Raw genomic sequence first — 18,760 nt, 5'->3', positions numbered from 1 at the left:
AAATGCACTTGTCTTTTTTTATGATTTTTTTTTTTTTTTTTTTTTTTTTTTTTGCTAGATGTGTGTGAAGAGCAGAAAGCAAGGCTGAGGATAACACAAAAGAAATTAATCACAGTCAGCATCAAAATAATAAAAAAATACATCATAAAAGATGGAACATAAACATAACAAATCAGAATCAAAGAGAAACAAAACCCATAAACCATGATAGTTGTTCAGAAATAAATTGGAAATAAAGGACAAGAAGTATCTTCCATCTTACACACACATGTGTGTGCACACACACATTCACACATACATGCACACACAGACTCAATTGGATGTCTTAAAATGCCACACTGTTTTGAGCTGACATGTGACAGCACAGTCCAGATCAGCATAAGTCTACTCTTTTACTGCAGACACACACACACACACACACACACACACATACCCTGCTGTTGTACTGTGGACAGCTCCAGACATGCCGGGGCTGGACATGCCCAAAAGGCAGAGCCTGTTTCCTGTCACCTATCAGCTGGTGGCAGGCAGCGGGATGTGACTGTGTCTGCATGTGTGTGCTGCAGAATCTATCTTTGTGAGGACAATTTGGAGACATAGACATTGAAACTGGTGGCATTTACTGTGAAGTGAAAGTGTGTTTGTTTAATTAGTTTTTTATGCTTCTTTGATTGTTCAGTTATATCAGAGGATTTTTATTCTTATAAATCAGTGCTTTTCACTGCTACTGCAGTTTCAGCGAGAACACTCCTGTGAAACAGGTCAGTCAGGTTTACTTAAACTATACAATTTACATTTTTTCATTTATCCTGCATCATTTTAAACTGCAGCTCGCAATTTTGCTGAACTTCTTCATAAAAATCAACAATAACTTACTTGTGTTGCTGGGAGCATTATAACATTATTACATTATAGTTAGTGATTATAGTCTACATGATATAGTTACAGAGGTCCAATTTTATGTAATTGCTTCAGTCATATCCTTGTTTCTATCTATCTTTTTACACTGATAAAGTCAAAATACCAAACAGAATGCTTTAAAAATTATCTTCTCACAACCAAACTCGCTTAACATGTACATGATTTTACTACATATCATCTATGTAACAGTGTGTAAGTAAGTAAGTTCATGGATCTTGTTTTCAGATACTAACATGTCACAGGTCATGCCAGAGAAGTAGAAGGGAGATAAGAGAAGGCAGCTGCCTACCCAGGACTGCTGGCTCGGATGCCAGGGGCGGGGCCAAGACAGCATGGCACACGTCGTCCTCAGACATTCCTTCTCCTCCTTCTTTCCCCACAGGCTCTGACAGGCAGCACGAGAACCCCTTGGCCCAGTGAGGGGTGGACAGTCATCTGACAGCTCCCCACCTGCATGACCTTTACCATGCTTGACCCCCTACAGGAGACAATCACCTCATAGCAAACAGCCCTACAGGAGATGCAGACACACAGTGTGCTCAGGATACACAAATACACAGCCATGCATAATGCTCACACAAATTGGCAGAAAATTAGGTGGAAGAGCTGTTAGTCATATGACAACATGTACACAGGCTTGAGATGTGTTGTTTAGATCTGTGTGCATTGTTTACACAAAAAAGAAAAAAAACAACCTTTTTGCTTCAGCAACATAATATTTCAAATTTATATTATGACAACAGTTTTTTCAGACATTTACTGGAAAGTAGCATGTGAGGAATATCAAAATTTAGAAACAACTGTCCTGATATAAATAAGATTTGTGGGTATTGCTGAGGCCAGGTGGTACAAACATGATACTTCAGTTGGTATTTTTTCTACATACAGATAATTTGTTAGTCAAGTAACAATTAACCAGTTTCACCACTATGAACAACTGACTGGATGTACTGAAAAAATTGCAGCTGGCAGCTACCACTTTGTCATGGTCTGCATGTATACGGTTACATGAACAATTTCACTGTTATGGACAGCAAAACATATTAGCTAAAGGTCTTCACTAGAAATAATAAATAAATAAATAAATAAATAAATAAATAAATAAATTTATGGAAGTTATGGGTTTAACAGGAAATGACAATGTATGCCTAAGATGTTACATTATGTAGAATTTTCAATGGTCTTTTTTCATTAAAATATAACATTTAGCACGACCAAAATCAGAGAAAGAAAAAGAAGCAGAAGCAGAAGAAGAAGAAGAAGAAGACCGTCTCCAAAAGCAGCAACTCAAAAGCCATTAAATCCTATAATGCATCTATAAACTATCATGTCTCTTTATGCATTGTTGTTTAGCTGTTTAGCTGTTTTCTCCCCCTGGGATGTATAATAATGGTCCCTTTATTTATTTCAGTTCTTTTTCTTTTTTTTTATGTATAATATGTTCATTGTTCCTTGTCCAGATCAAATGTAGTCAAGGACATTGTATGGTAAAGACTTTGTACTGCTTTACATTTTGTCAATAAAGATTGCATTTAAAAAAGAAGAAGAAGAAGAAAAATTTCAAGCATACGTCATTTAGCTGCGACAGTTAGCTGCGTCATCGGAACAAACGCCAAACGTTGTTGTGAACGCTACAGTTAGAGTAGTAAGTAATTCTTGTTCTTTAACATTTTATAAGTAAACGCAGTTTATTAAAGCGATACTGTGCGTCGTAACAGAGCCCTTCGTTGACACTATTGTTATTGTTTATATATTTATATATATATTTCCTTTGATTTAACTCCACTGCGTCCGGTTAAGGTTAGCAAGTTAAAATGTTAAAATCACCAAACACTAAACATAATAAGATAAGGTGTTTCTTCTGTTTTTAGGTTGCCACCGTTCACCTCACCGCTTCCTCCTACTCTATTACAACACCGAGCTCAGTTTACAGCTAATGAATCCGTTAATTAGACGGAGACTTCCTCCGTCCGTGAGGAGTCTTCTGACGAACATAGGTCCAAAGGAGGAGGAATGGACTGATAAAGAACCCGACACGGTGACCAGAGATGGGATTCTGCTCCCATCCAGAGGACTTGCATCTGGACAAGAGGACTTTCTCTCTCCAGCCAAGACCAAGGAGGAAAAGGCAACAGAGGCTGGGAGTAATACCAGGAGGAATGCAGTCTGCACGTTGTGTAAATGTAAACCCTCTTGCTACACTTGTCCCCGCTGTAACATCCATTACTGTGGGTTGGCTTGCTATCAGAGCAAAGAACACTCAGTGTGTTCAGAGGAATTTTACAAGGAGTCTGTTCTTCGTGAGCTGAAGGAGATGGGGAAAACAGAAACTGAAGGCAGAAAGAAAATGCAAGAGATTCTGTTGGGACTCAGACAAAAAGCAGAAAGTACACATGGGGGGATGGAGAGTTTGTTGAAAGAAGTAGGTATTATGGGAGATGACACAGATGAGGGCGAAGGAGAAGCAACAGAAAAGGTGCAGGTTATGGAGCTCCTGTCCAGATTAGCAGAGCTTCAGCAGTCTGGACAGGGGAATGCAACAGAGTTTGAGGATATTTTGAGAAAACTTGAAGAGATTGGAGGAGGAGAACTACTGCCTAGAGACACTGCTGAGGATTTTGAAAGTGAAGAGGAGGAGCTGGACTTGGCAGACCGGTTGTTGGGGTTGGATATCGATAAACTTTCAGAGGATGAACTCTGGGAACTTCTTAACAATAAAGAGAAAGAGACGTTTATCGATCTGATGAAAGGTGGAGCTCTTGGTGGGCTAGTCCCTCTTTGGGAGCCCTGGTGGGAGGAGCATGAGCAAGACAGGAAAGCACTAGTGGAGGTGCTTGAGGAAGAAATGGGTAAGCTAGAGAGCGAAACTACAACAGTTAAAAATGAGCAGGGCTGTAACAATAAGGTCAAGCCATCAGAAGAAGGGGTTGAGAAGATGAAAAATGTCAAAGAAAGAATAAGAAAGAAAAAAAGAGCAGATAAAGGAAGTTCTCCTGTGGGAAGAGTTCCCCCAATTTCTGCAAAAATTCCAAAGTTGAGTAATTTATGTGCAAACCCATCACCTCTGGTATGCTACAGTTTAGTCAATGCACTTTATAGCTATGCCTTTACCTTGTGTCGGTTGAATGGTGACACTGATTCACTCAGGTTTGAGTTCTGTGACATGATAATCGCTCTGTCTGAGGCACTGAACTCAAGCAGGGTGTTCAACTCTGTCCAGGAAGCCTTAGACTGTGGAGAAGCTCTTATTCTCAATGGAGGCTACCTTGACAGGGATGATCCTCAAGCTCCAGCCAGGTCTATGGAAGCCGTGGCTCATATCATGACCGGAAGAGACAGCCAGGATGCTACTGGATACTGCCTTGCAGCTTTGAGTCAGCTGCGCTCAGTGCTGTCTGAGGCCAGAACAACCCTGTCTAAAGAAGGAGAGGAAGGGGCAAAGAGACAGAAGTACTTCCTTGCCAGCAAGAAGTGTGAATTCTTTCAAGCCTGGATGTTGGACAATGCACACCAGATTCATAGACTGGCTATTGAGCTGTGGAGTGAACACAGTAGAAGAGAGAGTGTGAGAAAGGGCATGGAGAAATCAAAAGTTGAGGAAAATTTCAAAAATGGGAACAGGAAAGAGAACAGTAAGCTGATTGAAGAATTGAATTAGTGAATATGTCTTTATTGTGTTGGATGTTAAAGTTCAAGCTGTAATAAAATTAACGAAATTTAAAATGGTGACCTGTTTCTGATTTTAGTTTGGTATAATATCAACATATTGTGTTAAAGATTAACTTCACAATAGTTTGAAAGTTTTGCTATTGTTCCTTAATTGTGTCCATGGAAATTTTATTGATTTATAGATATCTTGTGGAATTAAAACTTCAAACAAATTCAAACTACACACGAGTTTTACATTATAAAGCAAAGCAAGGATTTAAAGATAAGATAAAATGAAAGAACTGACAAACAGCAGAAAGCTTTTAATACATCATGAACCTCATTCATTTTTATTTATTCTTTATTCTGATTGTGGGTCTCTCATTTATTCTCTCATTTATTCTTTCATGATAAACTGGCTACATACCCACCAGGAAGTAACCCAACTCGTGCCTGATGATGGCTAAGAGCTTTTCACACAAATCATTCTGGAAAACATTACATACTTTGGCAGGAATAAAACATACTATCCTGTGTGGGGGAAGAAAGAAAATGGCCTTTAAAATACAGACTTTAAAATTAAATTTATGTTAAAACATGGAGTTGTTTAAAAATTATAATATACAGAAAAAAAAACGTTTAAAATATTCAAGCACTTGTGTGAAAGTGGGAAGCGAGTAGGTGATCTCGCGATAATTCTTCCTGCGTAGTCATGTAGTCACGTGGTACGGATGCTCCTTCATGCTGGGACAGAAAACATGGCTGCGCTCTTGAGATCAGCCCGGTTACTTAAGTTTTCGCCTTCGGGTTTGCGTCAGATTACTGGGACCAAAAGGAATGGACCGCTGCTCAGCCGGGTCTACAGCGGAGCTGTCGGGGGCAGAAGAGCTGGAGTTTGTTCCCTACAGGGCAGCCCTGTTTCTGCCAGTCTATCCAGGTATGCAACAACACGTTAGCTGATGCAGCTACGATCCATGCTTAAAGCAGAGATGTCATTGGGGTTCAATGACGGCCAAAGGCACGCACGTGTTAAGACAGACATAACATGCGGTTTTAATTATAAAGTCTTGACTTAAATGATATAACCTAAAAATCACTGCATCGCAAATAGTTAGCTGCTCGATTACACATAAGTAAATATGGCTCTCATTTTATGGAAGGTGATAGTGGGACGTTTTGTAACTTGGTTATGCTAACAAACTGTGTGACGACCCACAATTAAACCAGTTACAATAACTTAATTTATAATGATAATATGCCTGATAACACTTAGTTTTATCATTCAGTCTTTGATCCTAAACTTTTATTTATAGGAGGCTAGCTTTTAGCAATAGGTCCACCAGTCTTTGTTTTAGTGCTGTAGCCAATTTGATGCAAATGAATACTTTTCATGGTAGATAGAAAATTTTTTATAATGAAGTAGGAGAGAAACAGTGTCTCAGTTTATGCCAGAATGATGCATAGCAGGCAGCCATGGATTACTTGACTGGGTCTTCTTTCCTTCAAGGTCACAGCTCTTAACTAAACTACAAACAATATTTGAACGAGCTGTTCTCTGATTATAACATGATGCACAACAACAATGTTGTTTTATATTCAACACATCCTACTGTGACAGTTTAATACAGTTTAAATGCCTGTATAATGCACAGTAATGTATTTTCTCTCACAAGTACCCAAAAAAACATAGTATTTTTCAGTTTTAGTCTGCCCTGTTTTCTGTTCCTTCCTTTTAATAATCATATAATTTCTTGCTCCTTTTTGACTCCTTCTCTCTGTAATCCAACACAGTCGTGTGTGGCCATATGCAGCGGGATGTGTGCGTAGTTATGCTGTGGCCACAGAGCAGAAGGATGAAGCAAGCACTGTGGTGCAATCCAAACAGGCACAGCAGTTTGACTGGGCCCTAACCAAACTGGACAGCTCTGTAAGAAGGACTGGTCGCATTACAAAGACCTTGCTGCTCCGCATCTTCCATGATATCTGCAGAACAGGTAGGTGGACAGATCATGAACCATAACCCACATTCAAGAATAGGTGTCCACTAAAGGAGTCAACAGACTGTGTAAACAAACTGGTGATATGCTTGGTTTACCTAAAATCTTTACACTTGTGCTTCATCATTTGTCCATCATCAACAGATGCATTAAACTACATTTCTGTGCCATCTGTGTGTCAACATGCAGGTTATCCCAGCGGTAATCAGGCCTTGTTGCTGCTGCGTAGTTGTGGGTCCCTGCTGCCTGAAATGCCTCTGGCAGAACGCACTGAGCTGGCACACCGTGTGTGGGAGAAGTTACAGGAACTGGGTATGGCCTGCACCATATCTCACTCTAATGTTGTTTGAAGAACTGTCTTGAAATGAATGGAAAAATGGAAAAAAAAAAAACTTTATGAATTCCAGAGGGAACTGCAATGTTGTGGTAGTTTCTTCACTGTGTTGTGTTGAGGATGCAAAGAATTCTCTATTATTTTTAGCAGGTTGTGGAGCCTATTCTAGCAACCAAGGCTTATTTGCATTTATACACCTGTATCTATAAATATGCCAAGAAACATTCTTTACTCATGTTAAAGACCTTAGATGGTGACGGCATGCCCGTGTGTTTGGCTTTGAAATTCTCTGTATATTTGTTTATGATGTAATCATTTGTGTTTTTGTCAGACGAAGAACTGGATATTTTGTTGATCTGCCGGACCCAATTAAGCTTAAAACCATCCAAATTTAGTCACTTTACCAAATTTGAGATGAGTTGTCATTGAGAGGTTGCTAGATTGGGACTGATTGGTGGGAAGTTGTACCACAAGTGATACTTTTTAACATCATAAGATATTTGAAGTTTTAGTCAGTATGGGTCCGTACAGTATTTACACTAAAGTCGCATGACATGAAAACATGCAGTAATATTATTGAATATTTAATGGCTAAATACACTGACGAACTGTAAATAAATCAGTGCAAATATGTTTTTAAGTACTGTGAATTAATATCGGCTGTACTACTGTATCTACATATGCTGGCTAAGTGTAGTGTGTGCACACTAGTAAAATGTCTTCAAGGTTGAATGCAGTCGTCATTAATTCACGTGCTTGTCTGACTATTTATCGAAACATTGGGATTTTTCAGACGGCACTCTATACAGTCATACTGACTGAACGTTGTCACCCCCAGGTGCACAGTATGATGTCAGTCACTACAACGCCTTGCTGAAGGTTTACCTGCAGAATGAGTTCAAGTTCTCCCCCACTGACTTTCTGGCCAAGATGGAAGCAGCTAATATCCAACCCAACAGAGTGAGTACTACACATGCAGCGTGCAGCAAGTAAAGCAGTTACATTATTATACAGTATGTTTGATCCCATCAAGCACATGAGCTTCAATAGAAGAGAAGCACACCTAAGTATTAATACTTGGATATGCACAGCTTGATGTAGTTTACATTGTCAAAATAATCGTACTTTACGTTTCTGATACTCCAGTAAAACTTTGGTGCTTAAATATTTTATTAAAGGTGTATGCTGTCAAGCTCTGTTTGATTTTGTAATGTTGTTTTGCACAGGTTACCTACCAGAGACTAATAGCAGCGTATTGTCAGAATGGAGATATTGAGGGAGCCAGGTGAGCAAACTATCTCTTCTGATTGTCAAAAAAATGTTCATCGTTCTTTCAAGTGTCTATTTAAACTATGAAAATTCAGACCATGTGGAATCAGCTTCCAGACACAGTGCCAGTCTTACTCCAGACAGATCAGTATGCGCTGTTTTCATGGCAGCTACTTTTTATTTAAGAAACGGTCTGTGTATGCTGGTTGGTCTGTGACCATGTCCTCAGTGTATTATGTTTTTATAATGTTTATTGATAAGATTTATTGCTTGATATATACATTCTTTTTACTTCTCTAATTACTGTTAGTTTCACCTCCAGTATTTCATACTAACATGATGCCTGAGGGCCAAGATTTTTTCTGGATTTTTGGAAAATTAGAGGATATCTTAGAAGGCTTTGCAGTGTCGGTACTCTAATGATATAGCTTGTATGAGCTCCACTGAAGTCTGGGATCTTCCTGCAGCAGTCTGTTAGTTGGTGACTGTGAGTTTATCAGGCTAAGCAATATTGTACCAGCTTTTAAATTTCTTCTCCAAAAACTCAGTTCTACTAAAGTGCTGATACATGTCCTTCACATGGTTTTACTATTATTTTCTGTCATGTTTTAATTTAGCATTTTCACTGTTGGTTCTGTTTTTTAAAAGTGCTTCAAAAGCATAATTTTATCATTTTTGTTGTTATTTATACCTGCTTTCTTATTTTTAATGATCGTCTCTGCTTTCACAGTACTATCTTGGGGTTCATGAAGAGCAAGGATTTACCCATCACTGAGGCAGTGTTCAGCTCTCTGGTGACGGGTCATGCCCGTTCAGGGTAAGTATCACAGGTTTTCATCTTTTAAATGACTGCATTCAGTGACATAAATATGAGCTGGGGAAAAAATGTGTTTGATCTTAAACAAGCTGTTGTTTTTATCTCTGTTCAGTGACATTGAAAGCGCTGCAAACATTCTGTCTGTGATGCGGGGAGCAGGAATCGAACCGAGTCCCGACACTTATGTGTCACTGCTGAACGCCTATGCTGAGAAGGGAGATCTGGACAGCATGAAAAAGGTGTGTATTATGAAAACAACAATGATGCACATTTTATACGAACTTGCTTTTCCCTTTCTTCCCTTAATCTTCACTTTGTTCTCCAACTTTTCAGACTCTGGAGGCAGCAGAGAGTGCAGATTGCAGTCTGATGGACAGGGACATCATGCAGGTCATCGCTACTCTGGCTAAGGCCGGACAGCAGCAGCTCATACCAAACATGGTTGAACACTTGAGGCATGAGAGGGGTTATGTACCAGGTATACGTATACACAGCGACATATAGCATATTTATTGTGGAAATATTTGAATATGAAGTCTGATGTTTTAATATATTAAAGGATAATTATTATTGGTTTAAACTGAAAGATGTTCTACTAATCATCATTGTACCGCCTATCTGAAGTTTTCAGTAGGGAGAGAATGTAAACTACTGCTTAGAACTGGCAGTACTATTAATTATGATTATTAGCCAAACAGTTAGATGTTTCAGTAATGAATTACTTCCATTGACAACACAGATTCCCAAATGGAAATCCACATCAAAGATTACAGGGGATGACTGATGCTCTTTCTGTCAAGGCGGCATAACATTTTGATTTATTTACTCTCTCAAATGAGACCAAGCTGATGCAGGATACCGAATCAGTGCAAATATTCTTTTTATGCTCAAACTGAAATACAAAGTTGGATAATGTCCGACAGGGAGCAGCAGCAGCTTTTACTGTGAATGGAATAACTGGCTGGCACTGTACTGGTTTATGGATGCATTTACTCTGTACTGATTTGTGCATACTTGTGCACTTGCTTTAGGCAGAAATTAAGCCTAGTTTTCCAGATATTGTTATCACAGGAAAAGCAAGTCTTGGACTTTTACATTTCCTGCCTTGGATGTGGAACGTGATGATGGCCACACCGTCACTCAGGGCCAAAAAAAAAAATGTCTCCAGGAAAACTCTAGTAGAAAATTTGACTTTTGATTTGAAAAGAGGTTCAAGTAAGGTTTAAAAGAATATTCATTTGATCTGTGTGCATGCTTGCCTGGTGTATGCCCACATGAGCTTGGCATTGAGAGGGGTTTACCTTTATTTTTAGAGACAGTAGTATGCAGGGTTTTCAGGCAACAAAGGTTAGGACCTACATTCGCAAGAATCTGTTATGAGGCTGACAAATTTCCATATGTTGTCTTTCTAGATGCCATGAACTTGTGTTTGAGCCTCATCACCCTGGGTCAGGAGGACACAGCTTTTACCATCCTAAAGACTTTCCCTTCCCTGCAGTCTGAAAATAATGACTCCGTCAACTTGGGCAACTTCTTTTTCAGACACTGCATCAACATGGACACGGTATCTGAAAAGATTCTTCTTTCCTAGCCTAGTTTATTCATAGAAACTCTTGGATCACAGAATGATTTATGACCTTTTTAGACACAATAGTCAACACCTGCCTACAGGTATTTTAATTGGCATTAACTCACTGCTGCAGTGAATGTTGAGGCTTTGTTTTTACATTGTAATTTTTGACTCATGTGCGTGCTCTACAGTCACTGGAGAAGATCAGCCGCTACTGTAAAGAGGTTCAGGACACGAATCTGCACACCACACCATTCACCTTCACACTGTCCTGTGCCCTGGAGGCCAAGAAGATTGGTAATGCACATGCATCTTTCTACCTGATATGCATCTATTTGTTGTTATGTTTTTTTTTTGTGAAAGTAACACTATGGCATGAATTGCTTTATCATTTTTATTAAGTTACTTCAGTGAGGGGAAACTGAAAGAGTAATTGCTATGAATAAATCCTGTTTTCTCTCTCTCTTTTTTTTCAGGTACATCTTTGGAGCTGATGAAGTTAATTAAGGAGCAGGATTTACCCATAAGGCCTCACTACTTCTGGCCTCTTCTCACACAGTCTGTGAAGGACAACAACCCAGCCGGTACAAAAACACACAAACATTCACACACAGTCGAAGGTTTTAATAGTACTACTCAGGCCCTGTTTACACTACAACACTGAGACAGTAAAACACAAAGGTTTGGTTAAATTCAGATCTCTCGTTACAGTTAAAGAGTTTTGGGTGGATTAAAAAAAAAAAATACAAAGTTATATCAACGGCCTCCAGATTGAAATTTTCTTGCAGCTTAAGGTGTCGTCTAAACAGGGCCTTAGTTTTACTTGGTTTTTCCAACTGTAATATCGCATTTGCTAACATGTCAGCAGGGAAGCACCCCTTTAGTCATTTTATAAATTGGCTTGAGTGTTTGAATAGATTTTTCCATCATGACTTCATTTGATGCATTATTTCAGACACTGTTTGAATGATCAGGTCCCTTCTGCAAGATCACTGATGAGAATATACTCAAATTCAGCTTCGTTCTCCAGTTTGCCTTCTGTGCAAGACAAAGGACTTTAGGAAGTTAGACAAGTTTTTCATTCCACAGGCTAAGCCACTTACAGACAAATCCATATTTAAGCAACGGCTTTTCCACTGGGCAGCAGGGGTTATTAAAATGCCATATACAAGTAAGGGTCTTCAGGCCTCCCTTGGTCTACACGTCCACTCAAACGGAGGCAACATGGTGTCTTTTTTTTAGAGCAATAAAGGAGTCTTTATATACCCCTGGTGAGATGGCGAGTGAATGCTTCAAAGAGAACATCCATAATGTGTGTTTTCTGATAGCCTTCTCAAGGTTGTCTTGTTTGGTTATCTCACATATTTGTATTCTGTTCTTCTTTAAATATCTTATGAACGGAAATAGTTGATGAGATTTGAGTAGATCATAAAAGTGGGTTTTTGACTGGATCTTTGAGCCACTTTAACTTCATGTGAATGGTCTCATATGGATGTGAGAACCTAATGGGTGCTATGGAGGCCCAGGAGAGAAGATAAGAATATCTATAGCTGTTGTGCATTTGATCTGAAATGAGCCAGTTTTTTTTTCAGTGAACATATTAGCAGGTCTTTTAGCGTGTTTTTTTTTTTTTTATTTTATATATATATATATAGGTGGTTAGGTGTAGAGGGGATTATGACATCCCCTGTACCAGAAAGGGCTTTTAAAGGAGTTTCCCTCAAATATTAATGACCCATAGAGTGGTCCAGCTGGGACAGATTTCACTGGGCTGGGGCAGTGAAGGGCAAAGAGGTCTGATCCCTGCGTGAAAGGGTTAGAGTGGGAGGAGATGAAACAAACACATACATAAACACTTAGAAATACACACTCTGGCCTCTCAGGAGAGCTCTTGGAATAGATCGCAAATTTCAGAGGACTTCAAACTTTCCATTTTCTACAGACCAATAAGACACTTTGACTTTCAGAAAATGCACTCAGACATGAAAGTCATTTTTTTATTTCTCTCCTTGATCTCTCAACACTTACCACTTTTAGCCCCCTGGTTGCATGTTCTCTGTGGTGAATTTTCTATTTGTCGTAGAAAAATTACCAAGAGTCTGAAACGAGTAAAAGTAAGACAAAATTTATTAAAGGAAAAAATGAACACAGACAAATTACTTGCAAGTAATGAGAGTGGTCGTCCTGACTCGCATGAAATCAGGAGAGACTCTGCTGAACCAAAGTCAGACAAAAGTTTTTATACTTTCTGTTTATCGTTGAAGCACATCCTGAACATATAAGACCAGGATGGAGTGGAGCCTCCCTCCTTCAGAATCTGGAGTAGAGTGTGTAAATCTGTAGATTGATGTCTTAAACAACCTATGTTATCTTTAAAGCGTTAAGCTATGTCCCAGATCTATGTCTGTACCAGTACCAGCCTGCACCCACTATCAAAGTTCTGAGGAGATTGGGGGTCATTTTGTCCCTTCAGTGAACTTTAAACGGAGTCAGAACACAATGCACAAGGAATAAGTGTAATTTAGGAACAATCAGTGTGAATACAATTAATAAATAAAATAATAAATGTATATAATAAGTAAGTTATTATAGGTGTGATTATTATAAAATATATAGAGCATAATAAGTAACATTTCTTCCACACTGTTATCAAGCAAACTTCAGATTATTTTTAGCAGTTTTTGATTTTTTTTTCTTCAGATGAAGAAGACTCAAAAAAAGTTATTAACCCAGTCTTCTTCTGTCATCTAAGACATTTAAATGTTAGGTGTTCAGAGTTGCCCTGATAATGTAGCATCTCCTGCACTTCGAGGCCAAGCTGCTGACTTCAGAAGCTGCTGAAATAATAAAGTTGTGTGGATGGTTGACCTGATGATTTTGTGCCTAATTGCAGGGACTCCCTAAGCCATCTTGTTTGTCTGTGGGATGGGAGAAACTCAGTAGCTTTAAACACATGCATACATGGATGCACATACAATTGTAAGGCAGATGAGGTCAGAGGGCATTTTGCTTCAGCAGTTTTCTTCAAATCTTTTGTCAAATTGAACCTGTTTATAATTCCACACCTTTCTCTGTTTTTTTTTTTTTTTTTTTTTTTTTTACCTTAATAGCTATGGTTCCCAACACATTAGGATTTCTTTATTGCCATTTCTTTATCAGTTTGCAAGATTTTAGCAAAATCGACTTCAGGTCCATTTATTCTATGTACTAAAGACAAAATTTTAGCCTTTTATTTGTCTTCTGCATTCTTTAAGTGCATAATTTGGTACATTTTTGGGGCCCTTGCAGATGCGTATACTGGTGAAGCAAATGTAGTGCTACTACCGGAAGCTGTGAGGGCAGTGTTGAGCTGTATAGCTGACATATGACCTGTCAAAAGAATGAAGAAGAACCTGCAATGTTTTTAATGGCTGCACAAGCCACTGCTGTCTACTGTGCTGCCTCATTTTATTTTGTTTTCTGAGAATGAACATTATCTTGATCTCCATCCGTGCCATGTTTGCTGCTGTCTGAAACGGACATTTTAACTCGAAATTGAACTCTGAACTTCCCTCTGGTGAATGTATTGGCTAACAACCATGCTGACGTAAGGGATGCCTAAAAGGATGAGGGCAGTGACGTTTGAAACTTCTGAACTTCAGCAGATTTTACACTTTGGCACTCCTAATGAAAGCTGATTCTGCATCTGTCTTGCATCTTAGCTCTTCTTTGAGCTCTCTCCAGCCAGTAAGTCAGTCGCATGTTGACTTGCTGTCTCACTTTCTTACTTTCCTTCCCTCATTTCCTTCCACAATGTCCTCTTGTGTATCTTTGCTGAATCTGCCATAGTGTACTTACAAAACCAACAGCAAATGTGTTGATATCCAGTTGCTGGTGTGTGATTTAGTGCTGTAAAGCATAACTCAGCTGTCATGTGATGCCCTGGGCTAGAGAAAAAAGTTGAAAAGTGTTTATTAAAAGTGGTTTATTAGCCTCAGGAAGCTGCAGGACAATGATGGCTTCAGGAATGTGCACAATGAATCTCAGTGTGCCATTTAAATGAGTCAGAAGCAAAGGTGGAGAAACTGTGTGCCAGAATAACGGCTACTTCAGTTTTTTTTGTTTTTTTTCACTTTATAAATGAATAAGTCAGATTAATGAATTGTTTAATTTCCAAGATCTTTTTTTATGTTAGAGCTTTCACTATGTCTGATTTTCCATCCATCCATTTTCTGTCGCTTATCCTGAGTCGGGTCACGGGGGCAGTTGCCTTAGCAGGGAAACCCAGACTTCCCTCTCCCAGGCCACATTCACCAGCTCATCCTGGGGGAACCTGAGGCGTTCCCAGGCCAGGCGAGAGATGTAGTCGTCCAGCATGTCCTGGAGGCCGACAGGATGTTGTCTGATTTTCTCTCCAATATTATTGTAGCTAATTGCTTACATAATAATTTTATAGCAACATGCATAAAAAACTTGGGGCGGGGGGGAGAAAATGCCATCGGACTGATTTACATAAACAATCAACATCAATAGTGTTTTATCAGCTGAAGTCACATCATCACCCCTGGTTGGTATTGTTAAATCCACCTCCTATTGGGCAGTTGAAGCCTTTCACTGGTACAATCTGTATTGAATCTGACTCAGTTTATATAAATATCTCTGTCACCAAATTCTGCCACTCTTGGAAGAATTTTTATTTTTTCAGGATGTCAGAGATGAGCTTGTTTGAAGGGGCGATCATCTCAGTCACAGATATCTGGCATCTGGAAACTTGTCAGAATTCACAACTTATTAGTGAATATACCCCGTCAGACATGTTCAGCAGCAGCTTGGTTTTTAAGTGCTTTATTTATGCTGAGCTTGGGCCTCTCTTTGGGGTTTTTAAGGGAATTAATAAATGATGGATTTTTCTGCTGTCAGCCAGTTGACAGCATTTGAACTGGCAGGGAGATGAAAACTGGTCAGACCAGTGCGGCGGAGCTGCAGATTGACTCTGCCATGTGGTCGAGACAGATTCAGAGCTTGCATGGTGAGATGTCTCAATGCCAGTGTTGGAAGCCTGAAACACACACACACACACACACCCATACTTTGACTTAAACTAACCGCACAGTGGACGGCATCCATTTAGGTATCACAGTGCAGACAGAAAGAAGGAAAGTGGTGAAACTTTGCTCTCACTCACACTTGCTTGTTTCCAGTGGTGTTTGCCTTAACTCTCATGAATGATGTAGCCCCCCGCCTCCTTCCTTCCTTTCATCCCTTCCCACATTCATTGGCTGTAGGAAGTGTGTGTGTCTGCACTTGTGTGTTTTGTGTGTGAGGAGGGAGGGGGCAGTGCAGGTGATGTGACTGATGCAGAGTGACTTGATTTCATGTAAATGCAAGCGCTCTGAGGGAATTCACTTTGGATTACGCGCCCCACTGTGCACGGCCCATAAAACATTAAGCGCCGTGTCATTTTTTGTCCACAGGTGTCACTAGCGGGCAGAGAGGCCAGAGCTGTGGAATTGGGGAGGAGGGAGGCTGTGGGGGAAGGGGGCAGGACAGAATAAGGGAAAAAAATGGGGAGGTGGGGGAGTCCTTTACATTTTGATGAGGTGTGGATTTGGCGGGTTTAGTGAAAGCATATGCTTGGCCGTACTTGCCACCTGCCGCCAGCTAGTCAGAGCTTGTCAGTCCTTGCAACACAACACGTTCTTATCACTTCTGACATAGTGGAGCCAGAAAACGAGGGAGGGAAAGGAAGGGAGGGTTTCTGGACTTGTGTGTTTTGAATGATGAAACGGACGTAAACACCTCCTTGTCTGATCCTCCGAACCATTACCTGATTCTCTTTTACGTGCCCTCGTCTTTAGCCGTCCCTAACATTTCAAATAGTGGACTGCACCGACTGAGCTCCTCTATGATCTTCTCCAAAATAGTAGGAAAATAAGATGCAATTGCAGCTTGTCTTAGAAAACAAACACTTTCATGTCCTTTTTTCTATTTTTCAACCTGTCATCACCTTACTTTAACAAAGCTTACCTTCAGAAGCCAAGGAGTTGGAGAGACAGATGGAGACGTGAAGATGGGTAGTGACAGGTGCTCGTGTCCAAGGACAGGAGGAGATGACAGCAACCGGTTCACTCCTCTTTTCCTCTCTTTTCTGTGCCCTCACTTCTCGACTGTGACAGTTAACCTGAAGACATGAATCTGATGATGATATCTTGTGACCACGGTCATGATTAACTCCTTACTTTGATACTTCTTGCCCTGGATGGTATGTCTGCTTTTATGCTTGCCAACACAGAACGGTCTCTAATCGTCTCAGCTCTCCTCTGTGCCAAATCTGTATGGATATATGAGAGAGAATGCAAAAAGAGTTATGAAATTATAAGGATTTTGGTGTGAAAGGATAGAAGACCTTGAAGGAAAGCAGTAAAAATGACACTTTAGAGTTTGTTTTGTGTAGTTCTCTACTTCTTAGGGTTGACCACTGAATTTCCAAAGGGCCTTGATTTACATTGTGTCCAGCCTTCAAACAGATGGTGTACAAAGACTTAAAAGAAGATGGATGTCAGTGTAATTTATCTTTACATAGCAGTTGTGGAAAGAGATTGCAGTAGTTTTGAGTTTTTGTTACAAATCAAGCACTCCCTTGTTTTGAGAAAGAAAAAGATAGCTGAGTACCAGATGTACCGTGGGCAGTACATGACAAATAAATATGTATTTTACTCAGTCTCCCTTCCAAATACCATAGACGTTACACACCCATGGAAAGCTAAGATTCTTGAGATTTTAATGATTTACCATTCCAGGCTATAATCATAACTGTAGGTTCAGTAAACATTTCAGACCAGTCACAGGTGCAGTTTACAGTTCTGTTACATCAGCAAGGGTTCAGTAAATTATTTGGTTTCACAACAAGTCTTTTATCCATAAAAAAAAGTTTTAGGTGTAAATTGCAGGATTTTAAGGGTTAACAGTGTTTATTATCAGCTTTAAACCTGCAGGTGGGTTCAATAGATTTTATTACCTGCTGACAGAGCTTGGCGGTGTTTCCATGTTTCTGGTCTTTATGCAACAATAAACTGGTTATTGGCTGCAGACAAAAGCTCTACATTTATGGCATACCCCTGACATGAGTATTATTTTTTCCCTTCTATTTGACCCATTGGAAAAAAATATATTATTTCTCCTGACTTATAACTGCCTGTTTAACCCTTAAATCCTAATCGGCCCTTATAAGGACTGAAAAAATGACAGACATAATAGCTTGCTATAAAAGGGGGAAACAAGCATTGTTTACAGGGGATCAATGGAATCTGTGTGTAAGGAGTCATCGTTATTATGGCGTTATCCTCTGTTGAACAGAAAGTAAAAATGTTAGGAGAAAAAATTCTCATTTCTCCTCCGTTTTATAATAATTTACTCAAGCATTATAATAAACACATTTTTTTTACATCTGGATTATATTCTCTGAGGTCCCTAGATGCATTTTAACACCAAGAAAATGTATATGAACCTTGTTATTGTGGAGAAAATCTTTATTTATGTTAGGTATACCCTTTATTTAGGCATATTTTCTGAAAATATGGACAGGGCTTAACAGGGTAAGACGTGGAGTTACCTTACAGATATATTCAAGGATTTTTCAGTTTGTATTTCCTTGTATTTGGGTGTAAAATGTCAGTAAACATAAACAAATTAAAACAACACTGAACGACTGCAGTACAATAAGGAAGAATTAGCATCTGTAAATGATGAGCAGATTGTTGACTGGAGAAGATGCTTAATTGCTTTCATTATTTATACCAAGCGAGAGTAGATGTAGAGCTCCTATAAGAAAAGAAGAGGACAATTAAAGAGAACCTTGCAGAGTTAATGGACGGTCTTTCCATTTTGGTGAAGGATTTTTCATCTCCTGTTGGCCAACATGCGTCATACATGGTTGAGACTGTTTTTGTATGTTTGCAGCACAAGTGGCCAAAGCTTCAACCCGGCCCGTGTTCTCCAAAAATAGCCTGTTTAAAGATTTGAAGTCTTAAAAACCATTAATAATCCCAAATTGTCTTCTTAGGACGCTGTCTTTGCTGTCATCTTCCACAACAACTCACTGTCTTATAATTTGAGATTGAGACTTTTTTTAAGGGAATTTTGAGTCGAGATCCTTTCCATTCTAATAAGAATATAAGCCTCAAGGATGGCACATAAGCACTTTTTTTTGCCTTTGCTGTGGAGAT

General features: G+C 39.4%; 2 protein-coding genes across 3 annotated transcripts in view; both read left to right on the top strand.

Annotated features, from left to right (window-relative positions):
- The first annotated feature begins 2,483 nt into the window (after nt 1-2,483).
- Nucleotides 2,484-4,638, top strand: znhit2 (zinc finger, HIT-type containing 2). Of its 2 annotated transcripts, none has more exons than XM_042011168.1 (2): nt 2,484-2,557; nt 2,793-4,638. In XM_042011168.1, the coding sequence occupies exon 2, from the start codon at nt 2,858-2,860 to the stop codon at nt 4,577-4,579; it is 1,722 nt and encodes a 573-aa protein (XP_041867102.1). In that variant the 5' UTR covers nt 2,484-2,557; nt 2,793-2,857; the 3' UTR covers nt 4,580-4,638. The 2 variants fall into 2 exon arrangements, with proteins under 2 accessions (XP_041867102.1, XP_041867101.1); XM_042011167.1 differs by having other exon boundaries at nt 2,490-2,566.
- Nucleotides 4,639-5,296: 658 nt separating this feature from the next.
- Nucleotides 5,297-18,760, top strand: part of lrpprc (leucine-rich pentatricopeptide repeat containing) — a 66,379-nt gene continuing 52,915 nt past the window's right edge. Inside the window, exons 1-11 of the mRNA XM_042010263.1 lie at nt 5,297-5,506; nt 6,361-6,563; nt 6,756-6,878; nt 7,739-7,860; nt 8,127-8,185; nt 8,900-8,986; nt 9,099-9,225; nt 9,320-9,464; nt 10,399-10,550; nt 10,748-10,853; nt 11,033-11,140. Coding sequence (XP_041866197.1) covers nt 5,301-5,506; nt 6,361-6,563; nt 6,756-6,878; nt 7,739-7,860; nt 8,127-8,185; nt 8,900-8,986; nt 9,099-9,225; nt 9,320-9,464; nt 10,399-10,550; nt 10,748-10,853; nt 11,033-11,140 — 1,438 coding nt within the window. The 5' untranslated portion in view covers nt 5,297-5,300. The remainder of the gene's footprint in view (nt 5,507-6,360; nt 6,564-6,755; nt 6,879-7,738; nt 7,861-8,126; nt 8,186-8,899; nt 8,987-9,098; nt 9,226-9,319; nt 9,465-10,398; nt 10,551-10,747; nt 10,854-11,032; nt 11,141-18,760) is intronic.

This window comes from Melanotaenia boesemani, chromosome 16 (genome assembly GCF_017639745.1).
Source record: "Melanotaenia boesemani isolate fMelBoe1 chromosome 16, fMelBoe1.pri, whole genome shotgun sequence".
Classification (NCBI taxonomy): Eukaryota; Metazoa; Chordata; class Actinopteri; order Atheriniformes; family Melanotaeniidae; genus Melanotaenia; species Melanotaenia boesemani.
The sequence above is the reverse complement of the archived record's forward strand: the minus strand, read 5'-3'. Positions and strand labels throughout refer to the sequence as shown.

Bases quoted from the DNA above. Each gene is read 5' to 3' on its own strand.
- znhit2 (XM_042011168.1), top strand. From the start codon at position 2,858: ATGAATCCGTTAATTAGACGGAGACTTCCTCCGTCCGTGAGGAGTCTT.